Below are 19685 nucleotides of genomic sequence, written 5' to 3' on the forward strand. Positions count from 1 at the left end.
ATCGTTTGAAAAACTACCCGTGGAATAGCAGTGACCCGGCCCGACTGAGGACAAGGACCCTGAACAGCAATGAGATCATTACTGCCTTTGCTCTCAATCACAACAACAGGACCATTGTCCTATTATGAAGACAGGAAAGAGATCCCCTCCCTTATCTCCTAATACATTTAGCATTTTAGACCAATTTCGTTTCCATATACATGGTTAGTTCTGTAGATATCTCATTATTTTTGCATGGAATAAGTAGCTCTGTGTGGTTTCACTGACAAACTGGTCCATGTGTTTGTCATGCATGTTGTGTTTGTGTTTGTGGTGTGTGTGTGTGTTGTGTGGCAGCACATTTCACACTAAAGGATAAAGAGACTATTGGCCACCTGGGGCATCAGATCTTGAGACTGAACCTGCAGCTGGCACAGCAGATGGTTAAACCTCCAGCAGTGTTAATGATTACTTGAGCATGGTTGGAGGTGATCGAACCAACAACAGCTCTCTGAGTGCCAGTCAGCACAGCAAAGTCTCTAAATCCTTCCACCTTTTTCTTGTATGTAACACGATAAAATAAGTCCCCCCTGTTCCACGGAGAGAAACTTCCCTCACCCCCTCAAGAGTGTTCATACAGAAGCCCTGACTGTGGGACTGTGGGGTGGAGGGTAGGGTTATTATGGCATTTCTGCTGCCATTCATTATCTGCCAAATATATTGGTCATTCCTGCCTGCTTCCCCCAAACTGAAAGATCTGTGATCTGTGATCTCTGTGAGATGACGGGATTTATGTAGCGGGAGTTTTTTTTTTTTATTACTATTTTTTTTATACAGTAATCAGAAGTGAAGCCTTAACTTGGATATTCTAGGCTACTATATGCAGGAGGAAGTGAAAACAGTTTTAATTTATAACGAGGGTCTTTAGTATGAGCACTCATATCTGAGACTGAAAATAGGCACGTTCTAAATTTAAAATGTATTTTGGAGTGCTGGTGTGAATAAAAAATACGTTGGAACTGTCTGAGCCGAATGCTTGAGGATCTGCCAGCAAGAGTATTATCCCATCACATCATGAGTCAGTGAAAAGCTGCAGGTGATGGTGAAATATTAATCGGGCGGAGCGGTGACTGACACAAAGGCTGTTCGGACACATAGGTTCGCTGAGCTCGGAGGCTAATGGTCGTAGGCAAGTTGGCAGTGAAAAAATTGATCAGTTGCACTGCAATCAGAGCTGTGTCAAAGGTGTTTTTGTTTTTTTTTCTTTTTCTTTCAGCATTACCGAGGCAATTCAGATGGTTTGCGGCTGAAACTGGTGACAGTACACTGAGCTGCAGCCATCGGTGCTTTCAGTGACTGTCTCATGATGAGAGAACTTGTCCTATGACATCTGTGCATTAGAAAAAAAAAAGATCAAGGAGTTCTCTGAAACATGGAGACTTCAGTCTGAGCAGAAATGATTGACTGTTACGTTTTGTGCTGGTGCTTGTTGAGAATTCTGATTCAACTCACCAACAGCATCAGTGTCGACTTTTTAGTTCTCATCATATAATTTCATATTCCAACTCTTGATCATTTAACCTAATTTAACTTACATGTTTTTATGTTGTTGGATTCATTAAAACAAGGGGCCTGTCAACCCATGGTCAGTTTTGGGCTCATGACTTACTCAATGGGTTCAACATTAAAAGACCAGAAGAAGAAAAAAAAAGCCCCTGGAGCTCCTGACTCTGTGTGTGGTTGACCCCTCCAGTCACCCATTTACTGACTTTAATAAGATACAAATCAGTGATTCTTAATATGTCACCTTGGAATTAATAAGGATCTTTTTTTTGTTCTAATTAGGCTGGAAATTACAAGGAAAGTACAACCAAACCAAATCTGAAAAAAAAAAAAAAAAAAAAAAACCCAACATTGACATGTCCAACAATAATGAGCCTCTCGCTAATTTTAACTCCGTGCTGGTCTTCTCTGCCCCCTCTGTGATCACAGCATAAATCTACGGAGAATTTGTTCACCACAGCTTGGATTTAAATTTGCCCTGCAGACACTGTGCCACTGTGTTAATGACATTTAATGGTCCGACTGAAGGTGTCCGCATCAGTCGGATCACATTCACTTGGTGTCAAGCGAACATAAGTGAAGTCTTAGATCTACTCCATCTCAGCTTTTAATTGCAGGTACACAGCAGGTTGTGTTGATCAGAGACGAGTCACTTACATGAGAAAGAAACAAATATTACATTTCAACAATTACAGTATCACCTACTGTAGACACCTCATGCACAGCTGTGCTTAAGGCACCGTACTATATTATGCATACTGTAGTTTACAGTATTTAAATGACAGCATCCCTGAAATGGGGCATGCTGGGATTGGTTGATGATTGCATTTCTTCATTGTTCTGTAGGCCGAGAAGTGTTCTGAACCCTGGCTTTGGTTCCATGAGGAAAAGATCTTGAGTTCGCCCGTCATTGACAAAAAAGAAAAGCAAAAAAACAAAACGGCGCCACAGTCCACAACAGACCAGTTAATGTCAACACAACACAGTTGAAGTTTTTACAAGATTTGTTTGAAGAACACGCATCAACAACTCTGAACTTGTCATTGGGTGAAGGGCAGTGGATCTACTTTTATCTAATAGACCCTGATCTTATTTTTCTTTGCTCACAGAACACATGGCCCGAAGCACATTACAATATTCCCCTACACAAAAAGATATAGAGAGGAGGCTACAAATCTTCTCATAAGAAAATATTTTGATTCTCTGCATGCTAAATGAGGCAGCGTGCATGCATAATTTTCTCTCTGCCCTCTGGTGTATTTATTGATTTAAAGAGAGTTAGATGAGAGGATGAAAGAAAAGAAGTTGAGAACCTCACCATATGAACGATTCATCATTAAAACAGCTTGTATCTCAGCAGCATCCCGGACTACTTTGAGCTAAATGACCTCAAATGTTTGGACAAGAAATAAACTGTTAAGGCTCCAGCGACAGCATCGGTTACCTTTGCCAGAATAAGGAGACATTGCACAGGGAACAAGTAAACACACTCCACATCAAATCAGTCTCATTTTGTCCATTTCGGAGCCAATAGTTGTTTGAAACATTAAATGCCAAAGAGTTGTGCTCGTCCCTAGCTGCTGATTTTGGTCAGCATCTTGTTGATGGCCTGTTTAACATGTGTGGTCGAGCTGCGGCGCCTGGCCTTGCCTTGCACGGCCTTGCGGCGCCTCACCTCGCGACAGAGCTCATGAAAAGCCTCCGCTACCGCACCACCTTCATCAGCACACGCTGAGCATTCATAGAAGGCGCATGCCATTTCAGCTGCCAGCCGCTCACCCTCCTCGGTGCCAACCTGCCTGACGTGGTCCAGGTCCGACTTGTTGCCCACCAGGACCAGTGGGACATTCTTTGGCTTCTTCACCTCCTCGAGGAGACTTCGAAGCGGCGCCACCTCCTCAAAGCTTCCTCTGTCCGTGATGTCATATACAATGAAGAATCCATCACCCCAACGCATGTGGCTCTCCTTCTGCTGGATGTCCTCCTGAAAGCCAGTGAAAAAAAAAAAACAAAAAACAAAAAACTTGCTGTCAAACCTCCATATTTTGTGGATGCTTGTATTGGTTTCCTTGCCAAGAGTAAGATGAAATGAATGTGTCGTGGTCTGTACCACACAGTAAATCTAAGGATAACCAAACACTTTCAATCCTAAAGCCATGTAGCAATAGCAAAACTATGAAATTAAAGAGGGACTCTAAGTTGGTGTTTTTACCCCATCCCTTCTGAATCACAGCAAGAAAAAGAACTTCACAAGATATAAACTAATGCCTTTTAATTTTAATCAAATTATATCAAATCATGAGGACTTGATTTGCAAACTAAGCAAACTAAGGACTTTTCAGCCATTCAGCAACATGAACGTTCAGCCATTTGCACTTAATTTGATCACCCCAAAGCACAAACTGTCCCTCCAGCTGGAACAGGACTCTCATACTCTTGTCTCAAAGTTATTGGTAGAGGAAGCTTAAAAAAAAAAAAAAAGCTACATTCCTCCAGAGGAAGACAGTTTTGACATTTGTGTTCCTGACCGACTTTTGAACCTAGAATTTATGAGCTACCAAGAAGACTCCACCTCCACAAATCATGATTAAGTTTGCGCCACTCTTTCTTATAATCATAATCAGGAGGGGCCTGACATCCACCACAGACATGTCTGGAAACATTCAGACTTCATCCAAATGCCCTGAAAATAGACAATCTAATGAGCGAGAGATGACTTGGCTGAAGTGTCACAGGGGAAATCACCTGCCAGCAGAACACCTACTCACCAGTGCAGCATATTTATCCTCGGAGCTCTTGCAAAAGCTCTTCCTCATGGCCATGTTTATGAGGGAAACGGGTGCCATTCAGTTTCTCATCCACTCCTACACTCCTAATCGTAAGACTTTGTCAAAAGGAAGCGTCACATATATAGCTTCGCTTCAGGCAATAAGATACCTGATATCTGAAGCTGGACTGAGTTAGAAACAAGAGCAGCCGTCACAGCCTTTATGTGTCACCACTGAGTCTGTGTTTGCTCTTTCTTTGTCCAGCGAGCCCTGTGAAAATTCCATTTGTTTCAATTCATTTTCTTTTTTTTTTTAAAATCACCTGGCATCCAATAATAGAAAAGGAAGTAGATTTTGTATTTTCATTGTCCTTTTCACAAATACAGTTCAATGTTTTATAAGTGATTTTTTTTTTTTTTTTGGGGGGGGGCGGTAAATGCAGAGATTAAAAAAAGACTGCGTTGGCTAGTTAAATGCAGTTGTTGGTGCGCTGGTAGCTAACCTGTTAGTGTGTGTACAACATCTAAAGGCTGAATGGAGCAACAACCCTGACTCTTTCCCTGTTTCTCTCTGATGTCACCATCTAAGCAACACTACGTTAAAGGTATATCATCAGGATATACTTCCCATTATTATAGCTCATTGTTAAGTATATATCTTATAGGTTTGTCACTCAATATTCCTTCCTCAATTAAATCAGCGTCCAGATGAGATTTGTCATGTCCTATTAGATATAAAAAAAAAAAGAAAAAAGAAAGGTACAATGCAGGTTGTCCACAAGCTTTAGTTCCAACTCTTTAAATGCAAATGTTTGATAAAATGGTGGGATGATTTCTCCCACCTGCCCCGCAGTGTCCAGAATCTCCATGGTAACAACCTCGTCATCGATGTTGGCTTGGTGCCGATACGTGGATTCTGTAAGACACAAAAAAGACAGCGTTTATGCAATGTTTAGAGATCCAGCCCAGTGTGAGTCATCATTTGATAATAGTACCTGACTCCCAACAGAGGAGTAAAACTCATGATGCATGAAATAGACAACAGGTAGGCAGAGATTGGAAGTGTGCGAACAGCACATCGTTATTAAAGTGGGGAGCAGAATTCCACCCACTGTTTTCTTCTATGATTCACAGAGTGTTTTTTGCACAGGGTTTGCATGGAGCAGCCTTTTCATCACACGTAAAACAGGACCAAACAAAACAAACACTCAATGGGAAAGTTTATTCATAAGTATCACTTCTAACATGCTGAGCCTCTGGATGGATGTGTGGCGCCTTTGTTCGGTGATTCATCTGTGACCTATGATTTGAAGAGAGTGAGATGTAATTGCTTTCATTTGTAATCCTTATATTTGGAAACTGTAATTAATAGCTCAGCTAAGGCCTTAATTATTTTCACTTTTCACAGATAAAAATGGACATGAGCTATGTTAGCTCCCAGGTTGTGTTGTCGGCCTCCACTTGGATAACAACATTGCTTTGCCACTAGACAATGGACATTTTTCAGAATTAGCACTATGTAGTAATTTGCAGTATATTGTAATGGTAAGTTTTGTTGTTATTTTTCAGTTGTGATGCTGCCAATTTGTTAAGTAAAGAATCTGAAATGTCCAGAAAGGATTTTAATATCTGAACTGAAACTCAAGCTGTTGTCTTATTTGTATACTGCTGCTTGGTTTTGATCAGCATTGTTGCAGTTTGTCCTGAAGTCTATATTTTGCGCCCAGTTTCATGGTGATCAATGGACAGGAAATGCATTATGTAACAAGTAACAAGCTTTTAGAATGAAAACACATTGAGAAACGAAATGCAATATTAAATATACTTCAGTAAATACGACACAATAGGACAAAATACATTCAAGGACAGTTTCATGAAAGTGACTTGTGTCAGATGAGGCTATATAATGCACAATGCCTTAACTGACTGAGAGACCTTGAATACAAAGGCTGTCTGTTTTGATGCTGTTGCACCAGATGATGCATCCATACTTCTTTTGACTTCCTGTCCCTTTATATTAAATTCCAGGTGGACGTCCAGTGTTTGCATTGATTGATCACGAAAACCTGCCTGAGCTTTTTCACCTGCAATTGTTTCACACCGACACACCCAGATCGCATCCACACGGGCTCTGTCTTACGTGGACATCACTGACCTCAATATTTTCAGTACCTTTTGCTTTTTGCAGCCAAGCCCTTCAGCCCTTCAGCAGGTTGTTGGACCTCGCTGGTTGCTGGGAGATGGCCAACTCCCGCAATGACCTGAGATGACCTGAGCCTCACCTCTAGCTGCCTCGAAAAGCAGGATTAGAGCGTCCCAGGAACACAGTTGTGAGTTGTGACTGTGACCTTTCATTCCACCTTGGACATCAGCAGGCGTTATCTGCCTGAATTGCCCCCTTGTAAAAATCCCATCTGTGTAAACACCTCACAGAGATCACTAAAGCCCCAGGAATCCTTCTTAGAAAGGCATTGATTCGCCAAGATTTTACTGTCTTCACTACTAGAGGGTTTAAGCCAGCACTTTCTCAAGGGCTTACAGTTCCTTTCAGCCTGTGAGTTATGCCCTGCCAGTGATCCCGTCATCTCTTAATGCACAGTTTATTTTGAATGGAAAGCGTTTTAAAGCTTTGCTGTATTTACCGGCATTCTCAAGAAGAGAGTCAAGAAATCAATAACAAGAAAAATCACCAGAATATTTCTCTACCTGTTCCCTTCCCTTCACTGAAGCTGTAGGTCCAACATTCATATCAAAATGTTTCCCCACTCTAAACTCCCTGTCCTCTTTCAGTGGTAGCTGTTTTACAATCACTATGAAAATTCTATAGAAGCATGACTGAATGTGTGCGATCTTGACCTTCTGCTGTTTCCCCTCACATGCACCTTGTAAATACTTTCCCACCATACCTTTCCATGGACAAAGTCTTGCATAATCTTGTTCATTTTGTACTGATGGTTATCGGCTTGCTCCAACCTGCCAGTCATCATGTGTCTTAGGACATAACCAGATGTGCTAGCACGACGCCACGGTCGGCTGAACCAAGATCATTCTGCTGAAGGAGAAAAGATGCTCGGGCTTGCTCGCTTGCGTCTAAAATCGTCTTAGACGGCACTGAGCCCAGCGTGCAAAGACGGTGCCGCCTTCAGGACAGCAGTGGAGGAGACTTGGTTTTGGGGGAACTTGTGCACACGTGGAAACAAGCCTTGATTTTCAACAAGGAGATGCCTCAAAAAGCAGTAGAGATCCTTGGTTGTGAAAGTCAAATCTTCTTCAGCGTGCAGGTTGCAGCTGTTTTTCCTGCACTGAATGGATTCTGAACGCAGTAATGGTCAGGACTGGGTGTCCAATGGCACGTTTATGCCCACAGTCTACATCTGGCGAGTCAGACTAACATGGTAACTACAACAACTCTTTGGTCATAGGGGTTTTATATTTAGATTTCTTGTTTATGCTTCCTAATGCCATAAAATGCGGTGGACATTGTCAGCCCAACTCTGGTTGTTTGTAGTCCATCGCTGCAGTTTTCTCTAAATGTTCCCTACATGCTCCATTATTTCCTCAAAAGATTAAGCAAAAAAATTTTTTAAATCCCATAACCTAAGAAACCAAAAATTTTATTTACTGAAGTTTTTAAACAAAGTGCAGCAGTGTCTGTTGCCAAAGTCTGCAGGCAGCAGGAATCATGACTAATATTCACAGGCTAATAAGCACTGAGTATACAGTGACCACCAAGAGGTGAAGACAGAAATACCGTTCATCTAATTCTTTTTAAAGACTGGATTGATCAATCTGCTGTGAAAGTACGATACTATGTGCGACATGATGGTGCCTCTGAAACTACAATATAAAAGCAATGTCAAGCGAACAGCAGAGGAAAGTTAGCTGTAATGTCCGACAGCTTGTTTGGTGAAATGTAGAAGCCAAGAGCAGATAGCAGGAGCTTTGGTCATTGTTTTTAGCAGGAGGAGGAGATTTAGCAGTGTGAGCATACGGCTGTTTCCAGGAGGAAATACAGTGCTGTAATGAAAAAGTAAAAAAGTAACTACAAATAAAGACAGAATTCAATTCAAATTTTTGTTTGAATGTGGCAGTAAGTAGTTCAACTCATACATATGCTAGACTTCTCTCTCCCTGGACTCATGATATGTCATCAGCACTGCTGCAGTAGTTTTGAGCTAAGTTGAAACAAACAAAGCTGATGATACAGAACACCTGTCAGACAAATGTTCAGCTCCTCAGTGAAAAGAGGGTTTAAAATGGCAGGTCTGACGCTTCGCTGCTGCATACACGTCCACCCCGTCTATGTCCCAGGTGCGTCCAATTCTCCCGAGGACAAACTGCGTCTTGTGACTTAAAATGAAATGTCACAGATCGCCAGAGGCGGAAGTAGCATGGCGATTAATAGCTGCTTGGCTGGAGGCGTGAGGAGCATCTCAGAGGAGCGAGAGCCAGAGTCTCACACTGCGACTCATGGGACAGCCTATTTCAGGATCAATCACTGTCAGTTGCAAACAGCACCCGATCTGTCCTCATCCACTCCTCTGTCTATTTGTTTCCAAATGCACTGACAGGGGGCAGGCCCACCATGATTTAACCAGCCCCACTACTCTTTCTTTTGGACTTGGAGGGAAACAAAAGCAGTAATTTTCCTGGCAGCAAGTAATTCACCCCTCATAATTCAAAACCCCCAGTGCCTCAAGCTGTTTTGGCAAAGGACAGAAAAAGAAAGTTTCATGCCAGAGTTCAAACCTCAAAACTAGAAATAGGACAGCCTGACAGACAGTCTGCTGCTCTAAACTGGTGCAATATTGACAATATTAATCAGAGCTGCTGTTGTGATGCCAAACTACAGTAGAAGCAGCACAGAGTTAATTTTCTGGGCCAAAGGAGATGAAATTCTGCACTTTGGCTGGTGTGGTAGGACAGAAATAACTTCTGCAATATTGCAGCCATCTGCATAGCTACTGTTTCCCATAATGCTACAGGGAATGCGATCCAACTGGTCATCTTGTAATATCTGGGGAATTTTTGTACACTTGCAGCACTTAGCCCGCAACAAACACACAACAAAGACAACCTCTGAGTGCATGTGAATGCGAAGATCGGAAGAATTTAATTTCTGTCATGCAAATAAATAAATAAATAAATAAATCATCATCAACAACAACAACAACAGCTGTGTATTTTCCTTACTTCTCCTTCTGTATATGATCATTATTATTCATTCATTTATCTTCTACCACTTATCCGTTTCCAGGGCACAGGGGGTGCTAGAGCCAATCCCAGCTGACACAGGATGAGGGCAGGGTACACTCACCAGACCACCACAGCGCCAACACACATAGACATACAGAGACCAACAACAGCTCACACTCAGACCTACGGACAATTTAGAGTCACCAATTAACCCAAACATGAAGTCTTTGGATGGTGGGAGGAAACCCACACAGGCACAGGGAGAACATGCAAACGCTGCACAGAAAGGCCCCAGGCCAGGAACCAAACTCATGACATTCTTGTTGTAGGTTCAACAGCGCTAAACAATATGGGTCCCGTGATGCACATAATTCAAAATATGATGCAAAAATTATCATTCCAACTAAAATTGCAATTGTAACGTTTGTCAGACCAATTGCAATATAAACTTAAATTCCAGTTCACACTGCGTTAATGTTCAGTTGTGATTACATTTTTAAATGAAGCAATCATTTCCTGGCACTATGAAAGTTGCAATGATTTGCTTCCATATGTTCCATATGGCTGCAGTTCTAACACAAACTAATACAAACCCTCCAGCTATTGCAGTAATCTTACTGTTTGCTCTGGCAACCTGATTTTCCAAATTGTGTATTAAATATGATCTGGAAAGCAGTGCGTAAGAATTCTTCATTTTAGAGAAGAACAGCCGTGCTTGTGTGAGCTGTAGACTCTGGAAGGCCAAGTGAGACCCATGAAGTGCATAGAGAAGTTGTGTAATTCCGCATTTATATGACCAACGCTCGACACGCACTTTGAATTTTTAATTTCCATGTTTAGCAGTGTGTTGACTACTTGATGTGTAATCTCAGACAGCCAGTGTGATTGGTCACAGACAACCTCCAACATAGCTGTTATGTCCATTATGCCTTGTGAGCTGTGCTGCCTTGATTGTGACGCCAACTCTTGTGGTAACTAAGGAAGCAGTTATTACTCTTTTCTTGCTTTCATTCCATGCACAATACTCGGGTTTATAAAATACACATGTATGGCCCTGGTTCTGTTGGACATAAAATATTACAAAAAGGGACCTACAAGGTTTGTCTTCTGCTTTATTGTATTTTCATTTAGTAGAAAGTGAGAAATGTTCCATCCTAAAATACCAACCTTTTGTTTCTGTTTCTTCTAATCTAAAATATCCCAACAATCCCCCAGTCTTATGCTGAGACCTGACAGGACATAATGGCCACAAGACTGGGATCATCACGTAGCTGCGTGAGGCGCTGGAAGGTTAAAAAAGAGAATGTGTTGCTGAGTGCAGCCTGTTCGTGCTGGTAATTGCACTGTGCTCAGGTGTTGTACCTAATGTGTTGCTGGAAGCAGAAGAGCTGCTGAGGAGAGCAACATGTGAGCAGGCCTGCAGGATCTGACAGACTGCGTACGGCCAGGAAATGAAAAGGTCCTCAAAGAGGAGGCATGGCGTCTTTGTGCTCTGTAATTACTGTGGAGGGAATTGGCTCTTTCAGCAGCAGTATATAACATGGCATTCTATATTAGACACAGATAGAAGGAAAAAATAAAACTATCTCATTGTACGCATAGTCACCAATGATTGACACTGAATTTCTTCATTCAACACGTCCATGTCCATGTTCCATATAATTATGTAATTACAGCGTTCCTTGTGTTTTTGTTACGATGTGAGCTCTTAAAAGAATAGTTCAGCTTTTCTAACTTTGTCAGTTTTCTTGTCTAGATGAGCACAAATACTGCTATGATGCTAAATATGTGCAAGAAGCAGCTGGCATTGCTCAAGCATGGAAAGGAGTTTTCAGTTCTTCACTTTATCTGGGCCTACAACCTTAAAGACGCTTAACTTTCTATAAACCCAGTCCTGGGGACAAAAATATAGCACAGAGGAGAAGTCATAACGGCAACTCTACAATTCTAATAGCCTATGATATGGTTAAGTGAGGTTATACTGTAACCCAGTCCTGTCACAATAACAGCAACCCACCATGCATGTAGAACATATTAATGATGGTAACAGCAGAAGTACTTTAGTTCGCCTCAGTGTAGTTATAGAAATAAAAGACAGCAATGGTGAGATGTGTTTATCTTACCAAGTGTTGGGTCGTACTCCCAGATGAAGCGTCTGGTCAGAAATCTCACCACCAAAGCTGCAGATGACAACAATAGATGTTCAGAACATAAAACAAAAACAGCACAAACTGTTTAAAACCATTTTTTTTTTAATCATTTCCATTGAACAGCATATATGAAAAGTAGGATTTTGTTATTTTACATATTATAGCTTTAGAGTGTATTTCCCATCATGGAAAATAAATTCAGCCTTCAGTTAATAATAGCACTGATTATATCAGGCTGAGAAACTGATATGGCTGTTTGCTTTAACAGCTAATCAGCTCTGGATTGCTCACCAAGTGGCCATAAGATACAAAACACTTTAATTTACTTTTCATTTAAATGCTAATACCTATTTGAACAGGTCCACATCATTAAGGTAGAGTTCAAAGAGCCTTAAGGATAAAACACCGCCTCTCATCATCAGTTGCTGCTCTCATACAGGCTAGTTAGTCTGAGCATCAGCTCTGTACACATCCCAAAAAAACAAACAGATAACATCCCCAGAAGGGCAGTGACTCACCGCCTTAATGGTTTACCGTCAACAACTAATCTGTGGCACGGAAATGTTGATGTCCTTCATTTAGACAGAATTAGGAGGCTTTACAGAGCATCACAGAGCCTGAGTACTGCTTGTCACCTTTACAGACCATTGTGAAGCTCGGATTCAAGGACTGCGATGCACATAGTATCAAGAGAAGACTGAAAACTGCAGAATTCAATGCAGAAAATGTGACAGCAATCTTCTTAAATTAAATTGGTCTTCTAATCTAGGAGCAGAAATCCACCGAGCTGTCTCATCAGTCTTGTCAGGAGGGACACACCTACATGTTGTCTCTGCTGCTCACTACAATAAGAAAGAAGGATCATCTTGTGACGTGAAATAAAGTTTTTTTTTTTTTTTAGAAATCATGAAATTGCTGCTTTTTTACAGGAGAATTAAAAACAACTGTATCATTGATTGTTATCAGTCAGGTGTTGGAGCTGCTCCAGCCAATCCAGATCATCCGGATATTAAGGAACATGCTTGTTTGATTGAGGAACCCAGAAAATAAATAAATAAATCACATCTCTTTTTTTTTTTTGTTCCAGAGAAATGGGAAATGCCAAAGATCCACTTGGGACTCATGTTAAATCCCACTAGGATTTTCTTTCATTTTATTTTTGGTATATAGCGCAGCCATAACTCTATTGTCATTTCTACATGAGATGGTTAAAGATGAGGACTCTGTTCTGTTTCTGGTTTATTTTATTCGGCTTCCGGTTCCCACAAGTTGACTGAATAAGTTCATTGAGTTTGTGATGTATGTAACCTTTTCTGTCTGTCGTTTCCTTAAAAAACATTCAGTCATGGTGTTGACTGTTCATTTCATCCTTGTATTGTAGGAAAACATTATATGGGCATGTTATCAAGGTTGAACACTTGATTTTTAACAGATGATGTCTTGAAGAACAGACTGGCCTGTTAATAATACTCCACACTAAGTAAGGCAGCATAAACCCTGAATGCATCAGGTACACAATCTTGCTCATGAATTCAACTTTTAAACCCTAAGAGGAAGAATTTCCTGTTTTGAGTTTCTTACTTTTAAATGGCAAACTAGAAACACGCAGTCGAGTCCTCATCTGGATCTCATGTAGGAAACATGTTGCCACACCAACAAGCAACAAGTGTTCACACTTTCAATACACTTATCCACAGGAGCCGTCATGTGCCTGAGTGATTCCCAATGGGCCTGAGTGGTCCACTTGAGTGTAGACGGGTATCTGTGTCCTCACATCCTATTAGGCTTCTACTTATCGAATGGAGACAATGGGGAAAGAACTTTGCCATTGAACTGTAGAATCTTGGCCAGGCCTGTTTTCTGCTCATAATTAGCCACAACAAATAACGGGAAGAAAACCAATTATGTCAGCCCAAATGTCCCTGTCACGTTTGATTGCACTTGTAAAGAACTGCAGTCCAGCTTTTGAGCTTAGAGAGTGTTTGATGACTGAGATTTCAGTATGTCACCCACACATTTGCAGTAGCTGTTGACAACTTAAACCCAGTCTCCTTTATTTCCCAGGCAGTACATTAAATAGCAAAGTCTCCTTTTTCTCTATTGAACGAAGCTAAAGGTTCACAGTGAGGTGGTTGGCGGTGAATGGTATCTCTCCGACCGAAGATGACTGGGGTATGAATGCAGAGTCCAATTTTGTGGTCTTGTTTTTGATTAGTTTTTGGTTAACCTAGGACACTTCTAACTTATTTTTAAAAGTTACCCTTATTCAAAACTTCTTATAAAAAAGTGTTTATTACTATTACCTATTATTTGGCAACTACACTAATTTAAGTAAAAAGAAACATGGTATACTTCCTACGTTGTGGCATGTTAGCCGTCGATAAACTTAATTTATAGAACAAAAGCAGTTAACGCACTTGGTGTGTTTTCAGGCAAAGAAAATTTCTCCAAAATTCTCCTCTGAATGTGCTCAAAGCAGAACAGCAGCTTATCATTTGTCATGCTGTTGGTCAGGCAGACACACACATATCTACTTCTCTGAGTCGCTGCTGAATTTCCCACCAAGGTCATTTGGTGTCGTTTCTGCAACAGTGGCCTGAATTCCAGGTAGACAGAATAACCAATGGGGTGTGAAGTCCTCTCCTCATTAGAGGTAACCATATCTCCTGCTTTTCACTGCCACTGGACAGAAATGTACACATAGAAGAAAGGAGCCTTTGTTGACGTGCGGCAGTATGGACACGGTGGCCCAGATTCACTAAAAGTTGGCAGAAGAAATAATGCGTACTGTATCAGTAAGCTGACCAGATCACAAAGGCAGGTGATTCACTGACAGAGAGCAGTGAGATGCAGGCTGACAACAACAACAAAAAAAGAAGCCTCTGTGCACCTGTTGCACTGCTCTGCATCCTGCTGCTGTTGGGGCAAATAATGTCATCAGACAGGTGATAAAAGATGTTAACACGGTACAAGCCGAAATGAAAATAGAACAGTGTTGGTGTCCTGACTGAGAAGCTACATGTGCATATGAAAAAAACAAACGTAAAAGTAAAAGTAAAGTAAAAAGAGTCCGTCTGGGCCAAAACTACCCAGAGAAACTGCCAAGCACTAAAAAGCAGACAATGTTAGAAAATTGTCCATGACAGTAGAGGAGCAAGAGCCAGATTTTCCACTGGAGTTCGCGGGAAAAAAACAAAACAAAACAAAAAAAAAAAAACAAAAAAAAAAACTGCTTTGTTTTTGGACTCACTCTGTCCCGGTAAACAGGAACACAACTGCCCTGGGTTACATATTCAGGAGGTAACTGTTTGCTGGCACGTTTAGTACAACAGATATAAATGACCAACACAATGGATGCAGCTTTAAAGTCAGTTAATGTCACTTGACTGACTACTGACTGTTGTGGGTAATGGTGTACTGCAAAGAAGTAGCAACACACAGAGAAGAGTTGTAAAGTCATGGTTACACAGATCAATATGAGCTTGCCTGCTTTTGCTCGTATTAGTCCTGTGTTGTACTAGACAATGTAAGGCTGCAGCAGTAAAAACATTAAGTGCATTGGACAGAGGGAGAATGTATTTGCTGCGTAAGAACTCAGATCCTCAACTGTAATAAAAAATAATGTGCTTTAACCCTTTTGTGTCTTGAACATCTAGTTCCCAACAGCTTGAGGCAGCAGGGGGCAAATACAGGATCAGCAAGAGAGCTGAAGGGAGTAGCTGAGGGCAAGTTGTACTGACAGGTCCCCTGTAGCCATGACACCATGTGTAAGGTAGTTATTTCATTATCTGACAACCTACACAAGCACGTAAAACGTAATACATTTTGTACAACGAGAGAAGATCAGGCTGGATCTTTCAACATGCAAGTGTCTTCTTCCACACACACACACACACACACACACACACACACCATAACGCACACGCTGTTGTGTTTATTTGTCCACGTTATATCTTTTACATGGAAAGCTAAGGGAATCAATACCCTGTTGCCTTTCAGAGGTGGGATATTGTGTTTCTGCCATTCTCACGGTTTTCCACTACTTAGAAAAAGAATAGGAAAACTAATCAAATGTACTCAAAGGTCCAGAATTCACAGGGCGGCTCTGTGAAGGGACAGAGCAGTGCCAAGTTCTCAAATTTATATCAAACAAATCATCCACAGGAGGTGTTTGGCCAAAGCTGCTTTTGTCCAAAGTGACCTAATCACATCAGCGGCAGAATGTTGGACTAATTGCAAACAAAGCAAGAGCAATTAGCGGCGCCCATGGCCTTGTTCTGAGCCCGCACTGCGTTACTCATTGAACAGTCTCTATTGATTCCCCATGGTCATCAGACGGACACCCATGGCTCGGTGGTCACTTTGGCTACAATAACACCTCTTTACTGACTGAAGTGGAGCTCTCCCAGTGCTGTGCAGCTGCGGTCAGGTTCTTCACCTATTGTGCTCATGCCACAACAGGTCATGTCATACAAGCCAGTTGTGCTGGTAAGAAATGGCTAGACTGAAAAGAGAAGTACTCCTATTTATTCATGAGGGGGGAAAAATAAATAGAATGCAGTGGCTGAATATTTGGTCCAAATCAAGGCTTGAATCAGATCACAGGCAAATTTTATTTATTAAATAACTAGTGCTAAACTATTATGTTTATGAGAACAGGGAAACAAGTATTACAAGAATCTATCTTCTATCTTCTATCTATCTATCTAACAGCACTCCTGTTGGACAGCCTTAGGTAATCCTCCATTTGCATATTGATTCTCCCCTATTATCTAAAAACTGATAACATTGACAAATCGCCATCTCGGTAATTCAGTTAATCATTCCAATCAAATAAAACAATGGATAAATCCACTCATGATGCAAAATAACACTCCAGTTAAGGCCATATAACTTCATAAATAACATCTCTGTTTATCACACGGGTTTTCAGGAATATACGGATGTTTAATTAATTCACCAGAAACACAACATAAGCTCTCTGGCATCACTGTAACCCCTCACCCCCCCCCAGTGCTTGGTTGTGCATAGAATTCAAACTTGTATGTGACTGATTATGATCCTCAGTAGTGCTGCCTGCTGCTGTAAATTTGCTCTTCTGCTGTTTTTCTCATGTTTTACGTGAATAGGAGAGAGATGAATCATTGACCAGATGAGCAGTTTTGGGGGGTTTTATTGCATTTCTGTCAGACGATTGCTGCCCTGCTGCTCTGTTGTTGGACAAGAAACTACAGTTCTCAAATGATGTGACCCCAAATGCTTGTAAAGGATTAAAGCACTGCAATGTTGAGAAAAATCCTCCACCATTAAATATATCCCACAAGTGTGTTCTGACTGCAGGACAATGAGGTTTTCCTTTAAGTGTGGAGATTATAGGACTCAATACTATCTTAAATAACCATAAAATCTGTTTTTGCGCCAGCGTTCTTATTTCTTATCAATATCTTCACGCCTTATCACTGCTTATTATTGAGAATATTATAGATTGCACCACTTTGTGCAGTGACCATTGATTTATGATTGCCTGCAAAATCACTCAGCAGTTGTTGGGAAATAGAGAAAATCTAGAGACTTTTCAGACTGGCAGCTTCACAGAGCTTCAGCACACACAAGACTTAAACACTTCCACTAAAGAAAAGCTAAATAATGAACATGATGAGTCAACACAGTAGCTTACATAACGTTAAGGCCGAGCCACACGAATATATACAACTTTTTATGAATATGACAGCTACAAAGTGTCATGGCACTGTAAAAAACACTGCAGTAGTCTCTTTTTTTCTGCACTTTTACTTTTTTTTGTCGGCGATTTTTTTCACAAATTGCTTCTTGAATGATGAAGTAGATAGAGCACAATATCTCTTTTTGGTGTTTTTTTTTTTTTGTTGTTGTTGTTAATAGATAACAGTTTCTACTTTTCCTTCAGTGCACATTTATCTCCAATAGTATGGGACCATGCTCTTCACATGAAGTGCCAGTGCTGATTCTGGAAACAGGTTAACAGATTAGCTTCAAAAGAAGACAAACCACTTCCTGTACTGGCGGTCAGACCTCTGTTCCCACTCTCAGTACTTTCCCATAGTTCCTTTCACCACTGGTCTCTCCCTGGGGTATGTCTGCATCTCAGACTACCAACATGAAGTCTCTTTGGAAATGCTACATGGGCAGAAATGAGATTTCTAATAAGTAAATATATGTATGTCTGCAAAGCAGGGACTATTGGGAGTTCACGCTGTGCCACGGGAAATAGTCAATCTCTGTCTCCTGCCAAATATAAATGAGATCAAGTCAGACATCTTATCTTCTGGGTTCCTTTCCAGATCAGATTGCAACTCGCCAATCAGGCTCCATCGATATTTATTCTAGGATTTAACCAGTGCTCCGTTGGAAGAGTTGTGGGAAGTCTAAAATGAGCAAAGTAACGATAACACACTAAGCCAACAGTAAACATGTCATATGCCTCAATGGATTGTGTTAGAGTTTGGGTCAATCAGGAACAAATATTTCACATTGTGTTGGCTGCGTTTCAGAGCAGTTCAGCATTTTTCACCGAAAGAGTGGTTATGAATGGGATTTGCTGGACTAACTACCAATCAAGGTAACAAGAAAGGAACAAACTGTTTAACACCTTTTTGGGCTAATCAGGAAAAGAAGAATTGAGAGATGAGATTGCAGCATATGCTCATGTAGATTAATTTAGGCTATGTCCACACTGCATTTCTGTTTTAAAACACATCTTCACATCTTTCGCCTCTATGTAGGCGAGAAAACTGAAAATTGAACTTTGAAAAAGTTTCTGATTCTGTTTGAAGCTTTAAGTTTGGGGTTGCATTCCGGTCTGGATCAGCAAAAACAGACCTTTCTGGACAAGGAGAGCCCCAATCATTCCCTGATTGGTTCTTATCAGCCTCGAGCACCATTAATGTAGGCAACATGAGTAACAGATTGTGTTACTGGCCTTGTAGTCTTTACTATGAGTTCTTACAAAATGTTGTAATATGGAAGGCATGCATAAATACTGAGCCTCAGGTTACAATAAGCACTAAAGTAATTAGTAATTAAGTACAAGAACAAAATGAACAATGTCTTCTACAGTTATTACAGTTATGAGCTCTCCCGCTGGCAGATTTAACCCTGAGTATTAAACCACATAAGTAGCTGTTAAGTTCATATGTAAGAGGTTGCAAACTTGCTTACTATCATCTCATTTAGTTTGCCAACTTCAGCTACAAAATCAATGAAAGCCTTTGTCTACTCCATCCGTGTTAAGCCTGCCACTGCGACCAGTGTAGTGCCAACGAGCTGCCCGAGAATAGAAGGCCTGATGGTAAATTAAGGGGAAGAGGGTTAGCAAATGTTCATCTGAGCTCTCCGCTTTGCTCCTTTTTTCTGAGCCATTGCTCTCCATGTTGCTTAGCTACATCTCAGAAATCTCATTAGCAATGGGATCCAAATGGGAACTGAAATTAAAAAAAAATATATATAACTTGATCAGAAAATAACAGATGTGAGTTATATTCATCTTTATGAAGGCGTATCACCTCCCAAAATAGGAAACCAGTTGTACCAAATGAAACCTTCGCCATCTCCTTTGTTCGCCAGATCAGATTTCAGCGTTTAAATTAACATACAACTTGTCTTTTTCCTTCTTTGTGCCTGCGAACTCATCAGTGACACTAGTTATCATACACCATTTAATTAATGACAAGTGGGACATACTTAGCACCAGTGGTCCTCTGAGAATAAGGGACCAGCACTCCATTTCCTGCTATGTGTAATTAGTTGTGAGCAATGGGATAGTTAATAATCAAACCTACTTTCATAAACAACAGGTAAATGCCTGCTTTTAAATGAAAACCCCTTGAGCACTGAGGAGTTTGTATGTCTGCCTATGTCCTCCATTGACTCTATAAATGTCTATCTGGTATCCCTAACAACCAAAAATACAGTGAATCACCATTTGCAATGTGGTATGACTTCACCAATAAAGACGATGTTGCTTTTTAAAGCATCAAATACTCACAATGTTG

General features: G+C 40.9%; 1 protein-coding gene across 2 annotated transcripts in view; it reads right to left on the reverse strand.

The window, feature by feature from the left end:
• Positions 1-2136: 2136 nt before the first annotated feature.
• rerg (RAS-like, estrogen-regulated, growth inhibitor) overlaps positions 2137-19685 on the reverse strand; it is a 36343-nt gene continuing 18794 nt past the window's right edge. The window contains exons 3-5 of one of the 2 annotated variants that reach the window (XM_029495303.1): positions 11629-11685; positions 5152-5225; positions 2137-3526 (exon numbers count right to left, since the gene is read on the reverse strand). In XM_029495303.1, coding sequence (XP_029351163.1) covers positions 3116-3526; positions 5152-5225; positions 11629-11685 — 542 coding nt within the window. In that variant the 3' untranslated portion in view covers positions 2137-3115. Of the gene's footprint in view, positions 3527-4310; positions 4988-5151; positions 5226-11628; positions 11686-19685 lie in introns of those variants that run through there. The other variant, XM_029495304.1, reaches the window with a different exon arrangement.

This window comes from Echeneis naucrates, chromosome 23 (assembly GCF_900963305.1).
Source record: "Echeneis naucrates chromosome 23, fEcheNa1.1, whole genome shotgun sequence".
Lineage (NCBI taxonomy): Eukaryota > Metazoa > Chordata > Actinopteri > Carangiformes > Echeneidae > Echeneis > Echeneis naucrates.